At 44.0% G+C, this 17,582-nt stretch overlaps 1 protein-coding gene across 1 annotated transcript; it reads right to left on the bottom strand.

Annotated features, from left to right (window-relative positions):
• Nucleotides 1-3: 3 nt before the first annotated feature.
• Nucleotides 4-16,832, bottom strand: LOC110488169 (CTP synthase 1). Its single transcript, XM_021560258.3, has 17 exons — nt 16,487-16,832; nt 13,990-14,178; nt 9,139-9,309; nt 8,674-8,774; nt 8,311-8,511; nt 8,091-8,171; nt 7,706-7,857; nt 5,251-5,383; nt 4,724-4,812; nt 4,335-4,429; nt 2,958-3,064; nt 2,775-2,871; nt 2,384-2,439; nt 2,188-2,284; nt 1,901-2,045; nt 1,545-1,640; nt 4-1,316 (listed from the first exon to the last, which is right to left on the bottom strand). The coding sequence occupies exons 2-16, from the start codon at nt 14,153-14,155 to the stop codon at nt 1,565-1,567; spliced, it is 1,767 nt and encodes a 588-aa protein (XP_021415933.3). The 5' UTR covers nt 14,156-14,178; nt 16,487-16,832; the 3' UTR covers nt 4-1,316; nt 1,545-1,564.
• Between the last annotated feature and the right edge of the window lie 750 nt (nt 16,833-17,582).

Here is a 17,582-nt window from a genome sequence, read left to right as displayed (position 1 = left end):
GTCTGGAGTTCATGCTTTATTTGAATAGTTTTAGTAGGAAATTGCATGGCCTTTTCAGAGTAGGTCTAGTAAAAGGCTTTTCGGTGAATCCTATTTCATGGCTCTTTGAAAGCTCACAGCTTTCATTCTCTCCCAACTATACCAAGTTATGTTAAATCAATACAGACCAAATTGAGGTGTAAAATTCTGACGGGCAGGTAACTTTTTTCCCCCCCCTGATGTTCCAAACATTGCGCACCATGTTTGTCTCATCACTTCTAGATGAACAAGCTAGAGGAGCCATGTCTGCATTTTGGCACAGGTACAGCCAATTTAACTTCCTAGCAAAAAATATCTAATTGATGGGGCTTTTTAATTATATTTTCCCCGTAGCTTACCTGAAACAATTGGTCACTTAACTTAGTGTCTCCCTTTATAGGGGTTGATTAACACTACCTGCTATAGTTGACTAGTGCCAGTCCACAAACCTGAGGACACCACTGCTAAATGTAATTGAGTTGAATTAAGTACCCAATTTGCCTGGAACAGTCATTCCTATTCATGAATTCAACCCAATTTATACAAAATCTTGATCAAATGCCTAATGAGCAAAGCATGTAAAGGAGGATCATCCTGCTCTTCATTTCGGTACAGTAATCATAGAGATCTATAAACCTGTCTGGATTGAATTGAGGCAACATCACATGCAATCTTCACTGACAAAAGGGTTCAACATCCATTGTACTACCAGTAATATTAATTGTACATTAATATCATTTCACAAAGCAAATTCAGTGGCTGAGTAACAGTATCACATCAATATAAACAGGTTGTACGTTCTTAACTCAATGAAACCAAAAGACCCAGTCCCCCAGAATACTGCTATTACACAAGTATGCATAATATATGTCCAGAGATTGGACAAATCCTGACCAATCCATTGGTTTGTTCATCTTTCTTACAGTCCAGTCCTGTATGCTTGTCACTAAAATGCATACAATTCTACCTTGAAGTTATCAAGGGATTTTATTCTGGATAAATAAAGGTCGAAGAAACAGCAGTCACTTCCTTCTCAGACAAAGATAATTATACATATTCAAGACTGCATATAAATGAAAGTCACAAAATAACCATGTATTATACAGTTACATACTCAATGTACTATGATTGTCAAACAGTACAAAGAGTTCAATTTCATGATCGTTGTCACAAGCATATAGAAAAATACTAAACAATCCCTTTCAGTTCATCAGTTCAGGAAGGTCAGGAAAAATGTCTTTAAAAAAGCCATTCCATCCATTGACTTGTGACGATCCTCTTCATTGTTTCTTTCCCCCCTGCAAGAAAGGAAATGTTTGTGTGGGCAGATAAATGGTTCCAACAAATATGTTAGGAACTAGCTGCATGGTTACAGCCAAATATAGCCTTGATTAAGTTAAGTGGCCTGGAAACCGTACTGATTTCACAATCAGTTTGGATTCCAGGCTAGAAAAAAAACATGTCAAAGAATAAAATGGTGCCTGATGAGTGATTGCAGGGTGTTTGTTTGTAGTGTTGTGGCCTACCTTGTGTTCCGCAGTCACATTCATTCCTGTGAGATGGAGCACTCAGCTATTTCGGAGTCTGGGGTGCTGCTACCGCTCCGATCACTGTACGTGTCCCTACGGAAATGGGATTCATATACTTACGCCAACCTCTTCAACACAATATTTTGTATTAGAACGGCATACTGTTGCTATAAAATGTTTAAGTTCCACGGAACAATATTAAATTGAGGCAGTGCTTATAACTATGGGTGTCCATTCATTGCCAGCATGGCTGCAGTCTTTCTACAGCCCTACTGCTACATTTAACACAGGCTTACGACTCATTGATACTTGTATGGAATCATACTGATTCTAAGGGAATGTTCGGTGGTTACCGTGGAGACAGACGGCAGCCCTTGTGCAGGTAGCTCTGTAGTTTCCCGGCTGATGCCAGCAGGAGGCCAAAGTAGGGAGGCGATGGTTTGATGGGGCGAGAGGTGAATTCAGGATGATACTGCACCCCTACGAAATAGGGATGATCTGGAAATCCAGCAGAAAAGGTGCTGTAGTTCATGTTAGGTCTGGGTAAAAAGGCACGAGCAAACCTGACCAACAACCACGTAGAGCTAATCTTTTGTCCACCCATATACACATGATCCCTGACTCTCTCTCTCGCTCTTACCGTCTAGCTCGATGACTTCCATTCGCTCTCCTTCTATGTCTTGACCCACAAAGTGAAAGCCTTTCCCCTCAAAGTGCTCCTTCAACTCTGGGTTCACCTGAGACAGGAATAGGAAACAAGTTAAGCACACTGAACCACACCCACTATTGACATGTAGAGGGGATATACAGAGAGAGAAAGTGAACCTCCGACAAACCTCAAAGCGATGTCTGTGTCTCTCATCCACATACTCAACATCTCCGTAAAGTCGTCCTGCAATGAAACAACTATAAGCACAGGGCAGGTATATGGTGTGATTATGACGGTAAGCACAGAGCAGGTATATGGTGTGATTATGACGGTAAGCACAGAGCAGGTATATGGTGTGATTATGACGGTAAGCACAGAGCAGGTATATGGTGTGATTATGACGGTAAGCACAGAGCAGGCATATGGTGTGATTATGACGGTAAGCACAGAGCAGGTATATGGTGTGATTATGACGGTAAGAACAGAGCAGGTATATGGTGTGATTATGACGGTAAGCACAGAGCAGGTATATGGTGTGATTATGACGGTGACTTTACTCTCAAAGTTCGGTCTCTTACTTAGAATACTGTTGTTGGTCTTGAAAATGGTCCGTCTCTTTCCCAGCCTCATGGTCCCGCCCATTTGCCCAGGATTGTGTTCTGGCATGTCAATCACCTAGAGCGAAGCAATAAAGGAATATTTGTTTGTTGGCCTTTAAAACCAGTAAAGGGGAAGAGAGATCTTATGAATGTGGAACCTACCACAGGATGCTTTGATTCGGGATCAAACTCTGTTGAGTTGGCATCTTCCCATCCTAGCATGTTCCTGGCAAACTCACACACAGCCAGCTGCATCCCTAGACACACACCTGCAAACACATACCAGTCAGGTTAACACGGCACATACACTAAAGTATGTGGACACTCATTCAAATTTGTGGATTTGTCTATTTCAGCCACAGCCGTTGCTGACAGGTGTATAGAATTGAGCACACAGCCATGCAATCTCCATAGGAACACATTGGCAGTAGAATGGCCTTACAGAAGAGCTCAGTGACTTTCAACGTGAAACCGTCAGTTCTGCAAATTTCAGCCCTGCTAGAGCTCCCCCGATCAACTGTATGTGCTGTGATTGTGTGTCCTACCACTTCGCTCAGCCACGACAAGCTCACAGAACGGGACAGCCGAGTGCTGAAGCAGGTAAAAATCGTCTGTCCTAGGTTGCAACACTCACTACCGAGTTCCAAACTGCCTCTGGAAGCAACGTCAGCACAATATCTGTTCGTTGGGAGCTTCATGAAATGGGTTTCAATGGCCGAGCAGCCGCCTAAGATCACCATGCGCAATGCCAAGTGTCGGCTGGGGTGGTGTAAAGTTAGCCGACGTTGGACTCTGGAGCAGTGGAAATGCGTTCTCTGGGGTGATGAATAACGATGAATAACGCTTCACCATCTGGCAGTCCGACAGACAAATCCAGTTTGGCGGATGCCAGGAGAACACTATCTGCCCCAATGCATAGTGCCAAATGTAAAGTTTGGTGGAGGATAAATAATGGTCTGGGGCTGTTTTTTATGGATCGGGATAGGCCCCTTAGTTCCAGTGAAGGGAAATCTTAACGCTACATCCTACAATGACATTCTGTGCTTCCAACTTTGTGGCAACAGTTTGGGGAAGGTCCTTTCCTGTTTCAGCATGACAATGACACCGTGCGAGGTCCATACAGAAATGGTTTGGAATAACTTGACTGGCCTGTTCAGTGACCCTGACCTCAACCCCATTGAACACCTTTGGTATGAATTGGAACGCCAACTTCGAGCCAGACCTAATCACCCAACATCAGTGCCAGACCTCACTAATGCTCTTGTGGCTGAATGGAAGAAAGTCTCCGCAGCAATGTTACAACATCGAGTGGAAAGCCTTCCCAGAAGAGTGAAGGCTGTTATAGCAGCAAAGGGGGGACCAACTCCATAATAATGCCCATGACTTTGGAATGAGATGTTTGACGAGCTCGTGTCCACATACTTCTGGCCATGTAGTGTACATGAAGGAGTATAGGAATAGAAAGCTTTAATGTTTTCCTTGCTGTAAAGATTATTGCATCATCATGACTGCCTGCCACTGATACAGCCCATTTGGTACCTAGGAAGGGTTTCTTCTGTTTGCGTGCCCAGTTGATAGCCTGAATCTTCCCTTCTGTCCCTCTGACTCCAAACCCTCCAGGTACCAGGATGCCACTGTGGAGAGAAACACCATAATGAACATATAGACTCACTATACTGACCCGCTTCACTACCAGTACAACAGAGTCCAACTGATCCCCCTAACTCAGTGTTTCACAAAACTCTTCTTGTACCCAGCCACTTCTACTTACTTGAAGTATTTAAATTCAAGCATACCTGATTCAACTGGATAAATCAGGTGTGCTGGTACTGAACTACCGTAGGTAAAATAAGTTGAACTAGCTGGGGGTACAAGAAGCGGATTGGAAAACAATGCCATAGCAGGTGCCTGGACTCTACCATACTCACTCAGCACTGCAGAGTTTTTGCCACGCCTCGTGGTACTTCACGGGCTCCTCCGTCAGTGTGTTTGGCTCCAGGTCTGCTGAGTCAATATACTGAGAGAGAGAGAGAAATGTGGGGAGAGAGAGAAGGGGGAGAAGCGACAAGCGGTTGCTATTTTAGGCGTCTCAAGACACATGATAGGATGTATCTTATCCTAGTTATGACATGACTGCACAAACAAATAGACTTCAACATGCATTCACCCTGTATAGCAGCAATCTTCTATCTCCAAAATAAAAACCTGTTCCTGAGGTCATCAAAGCCAGAGTAAAAGTATAATTTAGCCTTGCTGTATAAGAAACAAAATAGAAAACCTGTGCACGGCAGTGCATCTTCAAGGTGCTTGTGGTTCTACGGCTGGTTTCTCCAGACAAAGATTAAGCGTAATCTTTTCTACATTGAAGATGTTTCTTATTATATGTCCAGGAAACTGGCATGTAGTGCCTTCCAAGTGTGTAGCTTGTACAAGTGTGTAGTTTGTTGGTGTTTACCTTGATCTCCAGTTTGTGGTTGATGGCTAGGGCCGAGTGTTCCAGAGCTTTGATGACTGACGCGTAGGAGTCTGTGAACTTGGTGTATTTCCCCACCAGGGCTATAGAACACTGCTCTAGGAGCCTGTCTGACCTGGGATTCAAACACACACCACAGGCAAGGTTATATGCCGCGTTCAAAACAACTGGGAACTCAGAAATCTCAGACTTCAGTGCACTCAAGACAACAGGGAACTCAGGGGGGGAAAAACTAGCTCCGGCTGAGGAAAATTGTTTTGAACGGTCATCCAACTCGTAATTCCAAGTCGGATACTCTGACATCTTTCTAGGGCTCTGACCTGAAGATCACTGATGTCATGATTTGACCTTGTTTCTTTCTTCGAGTTCCCAGTTGTCTTGAAAGGACCAATAATCTGAATACAGGTCACTCCATGGTGCTGCAAAAGAGCAAGTGAATAGGCATACAGTATCTCTATTTCTCACCCAGGCATGTTCTTTATCAAGGGTTCAAATCAAATTTCATTGGACACATACACATGGTTAGCAGATGATAATGCGAGTGTAGTGAAACGCTTGTGCTTCTAGTTCTGACAGTACAGTAATATCTAACAAGTAATCTAACAATTTCCCAACAACTACCAAATACACAAATCTAAAAGGGGTGAATGAGAATATGTACATACAAATATATGGATGAGCGATGGCCTTAGCAACATAGGCAAGGTGTAATAGATGGTATAAAATACAGTATATACATATGAGTAATATAAGATATGTAAACATTATTTAAAAAGTGGCATTGTTTAAAGTGACTAGTGATCCATTTATTAAAAGTGGCCAGTGATTGGGTCTCAATGTAGGCAGCAGCCTCCGAGTTAGTGATTTCTGTTTAGCAGTCTGATGGCCTTAAGATAGAAGCGGTTTTTCAGGCTTGGGCCCAGCTTGATGCACCTGTACTGACCTCGCCTTCTGGATGGTAGCAGTGTGAACCGGCAGTGGCTCGGTGGGTTGTTGTCTTTGATGATCTTTTTGGGCTTCCCGTGACATCGGGTGCTGTAGGTGTCATAGAGGGCAGGTAGTTTACCCCCGATGATGCGTTGTGCAGACTGCATCACCCTCTGGAGAGCCTTGCGGATGAGGGTGCAGTTGAAGGCAGTGCAGTTGCCATATCAGGCTGTGATACAGCCCGACAGGATGCTCTCGATTGTGCATCTGTAAAAGTTTGTCAGGGTTTTAGGTGACAAGCCAAATTTCTTCACCTCCTGAGGTTGAAGGGGCGCTGTTGCGCCTTCACCACAGTCTGTGTGGGTGGACCATCTCAGTGGTAGGTAGCCTTGTTCTCAAATTTCTTTGTTAAAATCCACAGCTACAATAATGCATCCTCAGGATATATGGTTTCCAGTTTACATAGAGTCCAGCGAAGTTCCTTTAGGGCCGTATTGGTGTCTGCTTGAGGGGGAATGTACACCGCTGTGGCAATAACTGATGAGAATTATCTTGGAAGATAATATGGCCGGCATTTTATTGTAAGGAATTCTATGTTGGGTGAGCAGAAGGACTTGAGTTGCTTTATGTTGTTATGATTACACCATGAGTCGTTAATCATCAAGTATACACCCCGCCCTTCCTCTTCCCAGAGAGGAGTTTCTCTCTGTTGGCGCAATGCATGGAGAAGCCCGGTGGCTGAACCAATTCCGACAACATATCCTGAGAAAGCCATGTTTCCGTGAAACTGAGAATATTACAATCTCTGGTGTCTCTCTGGAAGGCAACCCTTGTTTGAATTTTATCTACCTTGTTGAGAGACTGGACATTGGCGAGTAGTATACTCGAGGGCGGTGGGCGATGTGCCCGTCTACGGAGCCTGACCAGGAGGCCGACCCGTCTGCGGCACCGTTGTTTTGGGTTGGCTTCTGGGATTAGGTCCATTGACCTGGGTGGTGGTCCAAACAGAGGATCACCTTCGGGAAAGTCATATTTCTGGTCGTAATGTTGGTAAGTTGAAATCGCTCTTATATCCAATAGTTCTTCCTGGCTGTATGTAATAATACTTATGATTCCTGGGGTAACAATTTAAGAAATAATACATAAAAAAAACAAAATACTGCATAGTTTCCTAAGGACTCAAAGCGAGGTGACCATCTCTGTCGGCACCATCTGGTTCAAACTCAAATGTGGTGGGTCTAAATCAGGGCTGTTCAATTCCGGTCCTGGAGGGTCAAAACATCTGTTTGTTGTTTCTACCTGGTAGTTAATTGCCCTCACCTGGTGTCCCAGCTCTGAATTAGTCCCTTATTCGAAGGACCGACATTGGACAACCCTGGGCCCGGTTTCCCAAAAGCATCTTAAGGCCAAGTTCATCATTAGAACCATTGAGCTCAATGGGTCTAAATAATTGAGTGCTACCAGTCCCAGTGATTGCCTGCCCGCACACCTAGCAGACACACCAACCCACCTGTCAGACATCTCCTTCCACTTGGTAAGCATCTTCCTGGGGCGTGTCTCTATAGGAAGGTCTAGTCTCTGACAGAAGTAGCCTACCACCCCCTGGTCCTCCAGTAGCAAAGGCACTCTGTAGATGGACGACACGTCTGCCACGCAGATCACCTGGGGGAGGAGAGGAGAAAAGAGCATACACTCAGGCACAACTAGATGTAGATCTCTCCTCGCATCCTTCTCAAAAACACAGATGGAAAAGTCAATGGGGAGGAACCTTGGATATTTCCCCCCAATACGGTTGGGAAGGAGGCGAGGAGATGGGATGTGAGGAATCGCTGGGAAGACTTATTGTGCCAGTGTCGTGTTTCATCCTAGTGTGTGGCTGTAGGATCAGGTCTTACCTGTTCAGGTTCTACGTGACAGAACATGGAGATCTTCTCTTTGACAGAGTTCTCCAGGGGAGTGGAGCAGCGACACATGATCTGGAGGGAATTGAGAACACAATTAGCTAACAGGCAATCCTTAAACACTACATCTATAAAATGGACAGAAAAGTGGTTATGACTGTCATACCTTGCCACACTTAAGAGATGGTAGAAACTTGGTCAAATTTAAACTCACAAGATCAGGAGACAGGCCCAGTCCCCTGAGCTCTCTGACACTGTTCTGAGTAGGCTTGGTCTTCTGCTCTCCTGTGGCACTGGGCTGTGGTACCAGGCTGACGTGGATGTTACAAAAGTTCTCCCTCTTGACTTTAAACTGGAACTGCCTGAAGGCTTCGATGAAAGGCATGCTCTCGATGTCTCCCACGGTGCCTCCTAGCTGCACACATAAACAGACATACCGGGAAACACAATTACACAGGAATACAACTAGTAACAACCCAGCCCGAAATGACTCCTCGAGTACATATGCCACACTAATATCAAACCAAGAAAGGGTATCAGGAAGTTATTGATATACCCTTTTACCATAATATTTTACCTCGATGACACAGATCTGAGGCTCCACACCGTCATCGTCAACAGGTACTCTAGCCTGACGCATCACCCACTCCTGGATGGCATCAGTGATGTGGGGCACCACTGCAAATGACACACCAAACAGGGACAGTTAGTCTGGAGATGCATAGAAAATTACACAAGAGAACTTGATATATCATATCCTTCCTCTTTGGTTCTTCGTAGGATATGGGACAGAGGTCAGAACTGCCATGCCAAAAAATCTAAATCAAATTCAACTCAACTATTCAACCAAGATCTGAACTCCCATATGCCCAGTCTCTCTCCCACCATGACTTGGTTTTACCCTGTACAGTCTTTCCCATTCCCAGGTAATCCCCTCTCCTCGTTATTGACAGACTGGTAGATCTTCCTCTAACCCCTGGTTATACTGGTTCTCCCCCAGTCATCCCAGGCTTATTCCACACCGTCTTATAGGTAGTCTTACCCTGTACAGTCTTCCCCAGGTAGTCTCCTCTCCTCTCCTTGTTGATGACAGACTGGTAGATCTTGCCAGTGGTCAGGTTGTTGTCTTTGGTCAGTCTGATGTCCAGGAACCTCTCGTAGTTCCCCAGGTCCAGATCCACCTCACCCCCATCATCCAGCACAAACACCTCACCTGGAGAGAGACCAGAGGAACAGGGTTAGAACCCCTCACCTGGAGAGAGACCAGAGGAACGGGGTTAAAACCCCTCACCTGGAGAGAGACTAGAGGAACGGGGTTAAAACCCCTCACCTGGAGAGAGACCAGAGGAACAGGGTTAAAACCCCTCACCTGGAGAGAGACCAGAGGAACAGGGTTAAAACCCCTCACCTGGAGAGAGACCAGAGGAACGGGGTTAAAACCCCTCACCTGGAGAGAGACCAGAGGAACAGGGTTAAAACCCCTCACCTGGAGAGAGACCAGAGGAACAGGGTTAAAACCCCTCACCTGGAGAGAGACCAGAGGAACAGGGTTAAAACCCCTCACCTGGAGAGAGACCAGAGGAACAGGGTTAAAACCCCTCACCTGGAGAGAGACCAGAGGAACAGGGTTAAAACCCCTCACCTGGAGAGAGACTAGGGGAACGGGGTTAAAACCCCTCACCTGGAGAGAGACCAGAGGAACGGTGTTAAAACCCCTCACCTGGAGAGAGACCAGAGGAACAGGGTTAAAACCCCTCACCTGGAGAGAGACCAGAGGAACAGGGTTAAAACCCCTCACCTGGAGAGAGACCAGAGGAACGGGGTTAAAACCCCTCACCTGGAGAGAGACTAGGGGAACGGGGTTAAAACCCCTCACCTGGAGAGAGACCAGAGGAACGGGGTTAAAACCCCTCACCTGGAGAGAGACTAGGGGAACGGGGTTAAAACCCCTCACCTGGAGAGAGACCAGAGGAACAGGGTTAAAACCCCTCACCTGGAGAGAGACCAGAGGAACGGGTTAAAACCCCTCACCCGGAGAGAGACTAGGGGAACGGGGTTAAAACCCCTCACCCGGAGAGAGACTAGGGGAACGGGGTTAAAACCCCTCACCCGGAGAGAGACCAGAGGAACGGTGTTAAAACCCCTCACCTGGAGAGAGACCAGAGGAACGGGGTTAAAATCCCTCACCTGTAGAGAGACCAGAGGAACAGGGTTAAAACCCCTCACCTGTAGAGAGACCAGAGGAACAGGGTTAAAACCCCTCACCTGTAGAGAGACCAGAGGAACGGGGTTAAAACCCCTCACCTGTAGAGAGACCAGAGGAACGGGGTTAAAACCCCTCACCTGTAGAGAGACCAGAGGAACGGGGTTAAAACCCCTCACCTGTAGAGACCAGAGGAACGGGGTTAAAAAACCCTCACCTGTAGAGAGACCAGAGGAACGGGGTTAAAACCCCTCACCTGTAGAGAGACCAGAGGAACAGGGTTAAAAACCCCTCACCCGAAAGAAGTAGGGGAGTGGCATGGTTAAAACCCAACACACAAACACCTGATTCTGCTCATTTTATTTGATGTTCATGTCTCCATCTGTATGGATGTTGATCTAAACTCAGCAAAAAAAGAAACGGCCCTTTTACAGTACCCGGTCTTTCAAAGATAATTAGTAGAAATCAAAATAACTTCACAGATATTCAGTGTAAAGGGTTTAAACACTGTTTAAACAATTAATGAACACAATTAATGAACATGCACCCTAGGAACGGTCGTTAAGACACTAACAGCTTACAGACGGTAGGCAATTAAGGTCACAGTTATGAAAGAGGCCTTTCTACTGACTCTGAAAAACACCAAAATAAAGATGCCCAGGGTCCCTGCTCATCTGCGCGAACGTGCCTTAGGCATGCTGCAAGGAGGCATGAGGACTGCAGATGTGCCCAGGGCAATAAATTGCAATGTCCGTACTGTGAGAAGCCTAAGACAGCGCTACAGGGAGACAGGACGGACAGCTGATCGTCCTCGCAGTGCAGACCACGTGTAACAACACCTGCACAGGATCGGTACATCCGAACATCACACCTGCGGGACAGGTACAGGATGGCAACAACAACTGCCTGAGTTACACCAGGAACACACAATCCCTCCATCAGTGCTCCGACTGTCCGCAACAGGCTGAGAGAGGCTGGACTGAGAGCTTGTAGGCCTGTTGTAAGGCAGGTCCTCACCAGATATCAACGGCAACAACGTCGCCTATTTGCACAAACCCACCATCGCTGGACCAGACAGGACTGTGCTCTTCACTGACGAGTCGTGGTTTTGTCTCACCAGGGGTGATGGTGGTAGTCGCACTTATCATCAAAGGAATGAGCATTACACCGAGGCTTGTACTCTGGAGCGGGATCGATTTGGAGGTGGAGGGTCTGTCATGGTCTGGGGCGATGTGTCACAGCATCATCGGAGTGAGCTTGTTGTCATTGCAGGAAATCTCAACGCTGTGCGTTACAGGGAAGACATCTTCCTCCCTCATATGGTACTCTTCCTGCAGGCTCATCCTGACATGACCCTCCAGCATGACAATGCCACCAGCTATACTGCTCGTTCTGTGCGTGATTTCCTGAAACACAAGAATATCAGTCTTCTGCCATGGCCAGCGAAGAGCCCGGATCTCAATCCCATTGAGCACATCTGGGACCTGTTGGATAGGAGAATGAGGGCTAGGGCCATTTCCCACAGAAATGTCTGGGAACGTGCAGGTGCCTTGGTGGAAGAGTGGGGTAACATCTTACAGCAAGAACTGGCAAACCTGGTGCAGTCCATGAGGAGGAGCAGTAGTGCAGTACTTAATGCAGCTGGTGGCTGTTACCTTTGTTCAGGGACACATTATTCCATTTCTGTTAGTCACATGTCTGTGGAACTTGTTCAGTTAATAACCTCTTAGAGCTCTAGGGGCGCTATTTCATTTTTGGATAAAAAACGTTCCCGTTTTAAGCGCGATATTTTGTCACGAAAAGATGCTCGACTATGCATATTCTTGACAGTTTTGGAAAGAAAACACTCTGAAGTTTCAGAATCTGCAAAGATTTTGTCTGTAAGTGCCCCAGAACTCATTCTACAGGCGAAACCAAGATGATGCATCACCCAGGAATTAGCAGAATTTCTGAAGCTCTGTTTTCCATTGTCTCCTTATATGGCTGTGATTGCGCAAGGAATGAGCCTACACTTTCTGTCGTTCGCCCAAGGTCTTAGCAGCATTGTGACGTATTTGTAGGCATATCATTGGAAGATTGACCATAAGAGACTACATTTTCCAAGTGTCCGCCTGGTGTCCTGCGTCGAATTCGGTGCGCAATTGCCAGCTGCTTCCACTTTACCATTTGATTCAGGGGAGAAAGCATGTGTCCAAGAACGATGTATCAATGAAGAGATATGTGAAAAACACCTTGATGATTGATTCTAAACAACGTTTGCCATGTTTTCAGTCGATATTATGGAGTTAATTTGGAAAAAAGTTTGCGTTTTGAGGACTGAATTTATGGATTTTTTTTGGTAGCCAAATGTGATGTATAAAACGGAGCTATTTCTAATACACAAGGAATCTTTTTGGAAGAACTGAGCATCTGCTATCTAACTGAGAGTATCCTCATTGAAAACATCAGAAGTTCTTCAAAGGTAAATGATTTTATTTGAAGGCTTTTATGTTTTTGTTAATGTTGCGTGCTGGATGCTAACGCTAATGCTAACGCTAAATGCTAACGCGAAATGCTAACTCTAGCTAGCTACTTTTACACAAATTATTGTTTTCCTATGGTTGAGAAGCATATTTTGAAAATCTGAGATGACAGTGTTGTTTACAAAAGGCTAAGCTTGAGAGATGGCATATTTATTTCATTTCATTTGCGATTTTCATAAATAGTTAACGTTGTGTTATGCTAATGAGCTTGCTGATAGATTTACACAATCCTGGATACAGGGGTTTTTTCATAGCTAAACGTGACGCAGAAAACGGAGCGATTTGTCCTAAACAAATAATCTTTCAGGAAAAACTGAACATTTGCTATCTGAGAGTCTCCTCATTGAAAACATCTGAAGTTCTTCAAAGGTAAATGATTTTTTTGAATGCTTTTCTGTTTTGTGTAAATGTTGCCAGCTGAATGCTATTGCTAAATGCTACGTTAGCCATCAATACTGTTACACAAATGCTTGTTTTGCAATGGTTGAGAAGCATATTTTGAAAATCTGAGATGACAGTGTTGTTAACAAAAGGCTAAGCTTGAGAGCTAGCATATTTATTTCATTTCATTTGCGATTTTCATGAATAGTTAACGTTGCGTTATGGTAATGAGCTTGAGTCTGTATTCACGAACCCGGATCCGGGATGGGGAGATCAGAAAGGTTAACAAGATTCAACAACTGAGACATTATGTTCATACAAATATTTACACATGTTAAGTTTGTTGAAAATAAACACAGTTGACAGTGAGAGGATGGTTCTTTTTTTTGGCGAGTTTAGATTATTGCTGTACACTTCTGCACACACACACAACACCAAGATTAATTCCTAGTAACATTTATTGCATGGCAATAACGTTATATGATTCTGACTACTGTGCTTCAGCAGAGTCATTCCATAACAAACTAAGAATAGCACTTGGGAGGCCTCATGGCATATAATACCATTACAGTGTAGTTTTCAACCTATTTTAGTTAGTTAGCAGTTTCTTATGTTTCATGATCCCAGACTTACTCTTGAGAAGCACTGGTGTAGATCATGTATTAGATAAAACTATTTTGTGAACAGAGTTACACCTGTGACACCTGGGATACAGAACATAGAAATAGAATGACATTGTCATAGAATTCACTCTATTTCTATGATACAGAACATTTCCTGGACTCACCGTGCTCGTACGGAGAGAAGGTCCCAGCGTCTATGTTGATGTAGGGGTCGATCTTGATGGCAGTGACGCGCAGACCACATGACTTGAGAATGGTTCCCACGCTGGAGGCGATGATCCCCTTCCCGATGCCAGAGATGACGCCACCAGTGACCAGGATGTACTTCATTGTGGCACTGGGTAGGAGTAGGGCTGTGGAGGTCATTACATTTTATCAGCTGGTTTTTGTCACACAAAATACATCCGTTCTCACGGTAACTGACCGTTAATTAACAACATGTTGAGCATCTCCAGGTCTCCATGCATACAAGCCACTGATGTGTGCTTTTGGAGCATCTACATTTTAAAAAGTCTAATAAATCAATTTAATATACACCATCACAATACATCCATGATGTATTTTATTCAGCTCTAAAGAAACATTATGATATGAAGAAAATGTATTTCAGAAGAACAGAATATGAGTTGGTCTACTGTATGTTATCTGGCTATGTGCCATGCCATAGACTGTAGGCTTGTTCAGTTAGCAGACAAGATATGTTTATAAGTCCCGTGGCATTATTTTATATTATATGATTTTATAGTTAGAAGAATATAATTGAACTTAGCTGAATAAAACAGAAAGGATATTTATCCCATTCTGGAGCGAGTGTGCATATGAAGTGGCTATGTTGAGTGTAAAAGTGATCATTTGAAACAGGTCCTATATGCTAGATTTAAAGTTATTTGGCAACTTTAGTTGTGAATGATACAAACCTTAGAATGCCTTAGAAATCAAAAGATATATGGGCTGCATGAAGCGACTAGAGACTATTGATGACTTGAGAAAGTCGCTAAAAAAGCTTTACGCTCTGTTCATTGCCTCAGGCTGCACATGCTGTTCTCTCTTCAAATTATCATATTTTCACCCATCAGACTTCTCAATTTAATCGTCTCTACTAATATGTAAAATTAGTTTTGATTTAGAATGGTCTATTATCAGATGTGAAGGAACTGGAGCAGAGGGGAAAAGACATGTCATCCTTATGCATGAATAGTGAATGAGACCGCTTTCCCTCCTGTTTGTTTCTCAATCATGCTGGGTAGGCTACCCGTTATTTCACCCCATACATCAACCACTGTTTGAGGAGAACCAGCTATTTCATTAAACTGTTGACACCCCCTCTCTCTGCCCTCTAAAGAAAGGAATGAAGGAGAGAGGGGAGGAGATGGAAACGCATGGTGGTGAGATATGATGTAGCTAAAGGTAATGTCAGCCTATTAATTAAGAAAATATAAAACATGCCCAATTACCAGTCTATTCAAAACCAAATTCACTATAATTGTAGGCCAACTCCAAGTTTGATTAATGTAGGTTACCAACTATGTATTAAAGAGATTAAATCAGCTTTTTTTAATCTTTATTTTACTTCAGGTTTTCTTTCAGAATTGAGCTCATATATAGGCCTATGCATAAGCTAATATACATGTGTGTTTTGAATTAATCATCACCTGAGAAAGGCTGTCCATTTCATTATGTTAGGCTTTGAAACAACATCCACAAAGACCATGTTTTCCACTCAATTTCAACCTGTTGTTAAACTTCTGTCTTCAAATTGATCAATCACAGTGAGGTGAGTTTTAAAAGTATATACTGTTTTGATAAGTGTGATTTTCGACTCCATTTGCATTGATGTCAGAGTGGTTCGAGGGACAACAGAGCCCTGAGTGGAGTGCCAGGCCATTAGCGACCTTGATGATCGTTAGCGAGAGTACTACTAACGTATGTCCAGAGTACATAAAAGGAGATTAACTGGACTCAATGGTCACAATAGCATTTTACTACGGTCATGGCTGTGGGTGAGGCGGTAATAAGGTCACCTCAACAGCCCTAGGTAGGAGACAATAATACTCAGTTGATCGATTTACAGTATCTACTTGAGGCGCCAGGTAGCCTAGAGGTTGGAGGTGCGCTATAGTAACTGGAGAATTCCGGATTACTATAGTTCTGTCCACGTTATCACTGACCATGCGCGCGAAGGTACAGAACAAGCAAGAGAGAAGGCGCGCGCATCTGAGGAATCACGTTACTTTTTCCGCTCACTTAATTTTAACTTTTTAAATCTAGCTACTTTCAGTAAATGCAACAACTTAACGTTATAACTGTTTTGGTCGTTGAAAAACATCACACCAGTTGTAACACGAGTTACCTAGAGGTCTTGCAACATATAAAGTCACGTTAGCTAGTTACTGGGCAGTTAGCTTTAATAGCTAGTTATCTAGCTATCCTATCCCATTAACAATGGCTGTGAGCCACACTAGCTGGCCAGCGATCTAAACTGAATCATAGGCCAGTGCACGAAACGATGTACCACGCGCCCAAACCTACGTCCGATTACAGTGCGATAAATATATCAAATGCTGACTCCAAGGACTGCATCACATGTCAACTGAGCTAGCAAGGTAACACTAGGCTACATCAGGGCTGCAGTTATGTTCACAAAGCATGTTTTCAACTCACCAAAAATAAATGGTGCACTGCGGTCAAACGGTAAGTCTTCGAACTTGATTTTAAATTGTCAATGTATAGAACATAGATTTTTTCCCTTCAAATCTCTAATAAAAATTAAAAAACGAATTGATTTAGAATGTAGCTAGCTACCATCCATCCACTCCAACACGTGTTGATTGGCCAATCTAATACTACCAGAGCCGTACAGAAAAGACAAACCGGTATGGGTGGTCGAGGACACCAAGATTGCGTAGGATCTGCGCATGCACCACGCTGGAAACGTAAATATTCTTCTTCTGCACGTGGCAGACTAGACGCTGTGTTGCGTATTGCTGCCTTTCGCAGGTCGGAGTGCGGATTGCCCAATTTGGTCAACCCCCCAAAAAGGGAAAAGAGGAATGGGAACATCTTGAATTCCACCACCATCGAACCCTGTACCTAAGCACTATCCCCCAAACCCACCACCCCTACCCCACTACTTTGGCCCTAAATAATCCTAAACCAGGCTGTCCGCCTGGGAAGAATGGGACCCCTTCTCTCAAAACTTTCTGTAGATCTTCTGCACTAAAATCTCCCACAACCAAATATTTCTCTGCTGCTGCAACTACCACATCTATCTAAGGTGATTTCCGCTCCATCAATGCAGTGCAGTTGATCACCATGGCTATAAATGGAAGAAATCCAACCTTACTAAAATTCATCCTCTCTGGCTTTCTCTCTTCAGGCCTAGTCAATGGGAGCCTCCCAGTTCAAATCAAATCAAATCAAATTTTATTTGTCACATACACATGGTTAGCAGATGTTAATGCGAGTGTAGCGAAATGCTTGTGCTTCTAGTTCCGACAATGCAGTAATAACCAACAAGTAATCTAACTAACAATTCCAAAACTACTGTCTTGTACACAGTGTAAGGGGATAAAGAATATGTACATAAGGATATATGAATGAGTGATGGTACAGAGCAGCATAGGCAAGATACAGTAGATGGTATCGAGTACAGTATGTACAAATGAGATGAGTATGTAAACAAAGTGGCATAGTTTAAAGTGGCTAGTGATACATGTATTACATAAGGATACAGTCGATGATATAGAGTACAGTATAT

This window comes from Oncorhynchus mykiss, chromosome 30 (assembly GCF_057628025.1).
Source record: "Oncorhynchus mykiss isolate SJ-2025 chromosome 30, ASM5762802v1, whole genome shotgun sequence".
NCBI lineage: Eukaryota > Metazoa > Chordata > Actinopteri > Salmoniformes > Salmonidae > Oncorhynchus > Oncorhynchus mykiss.
The sequence above is the reverse complement of the archived record's forward strand: the minus strand, read 5'-3'. Positions and strand labels throughout refer to the sequence as shown.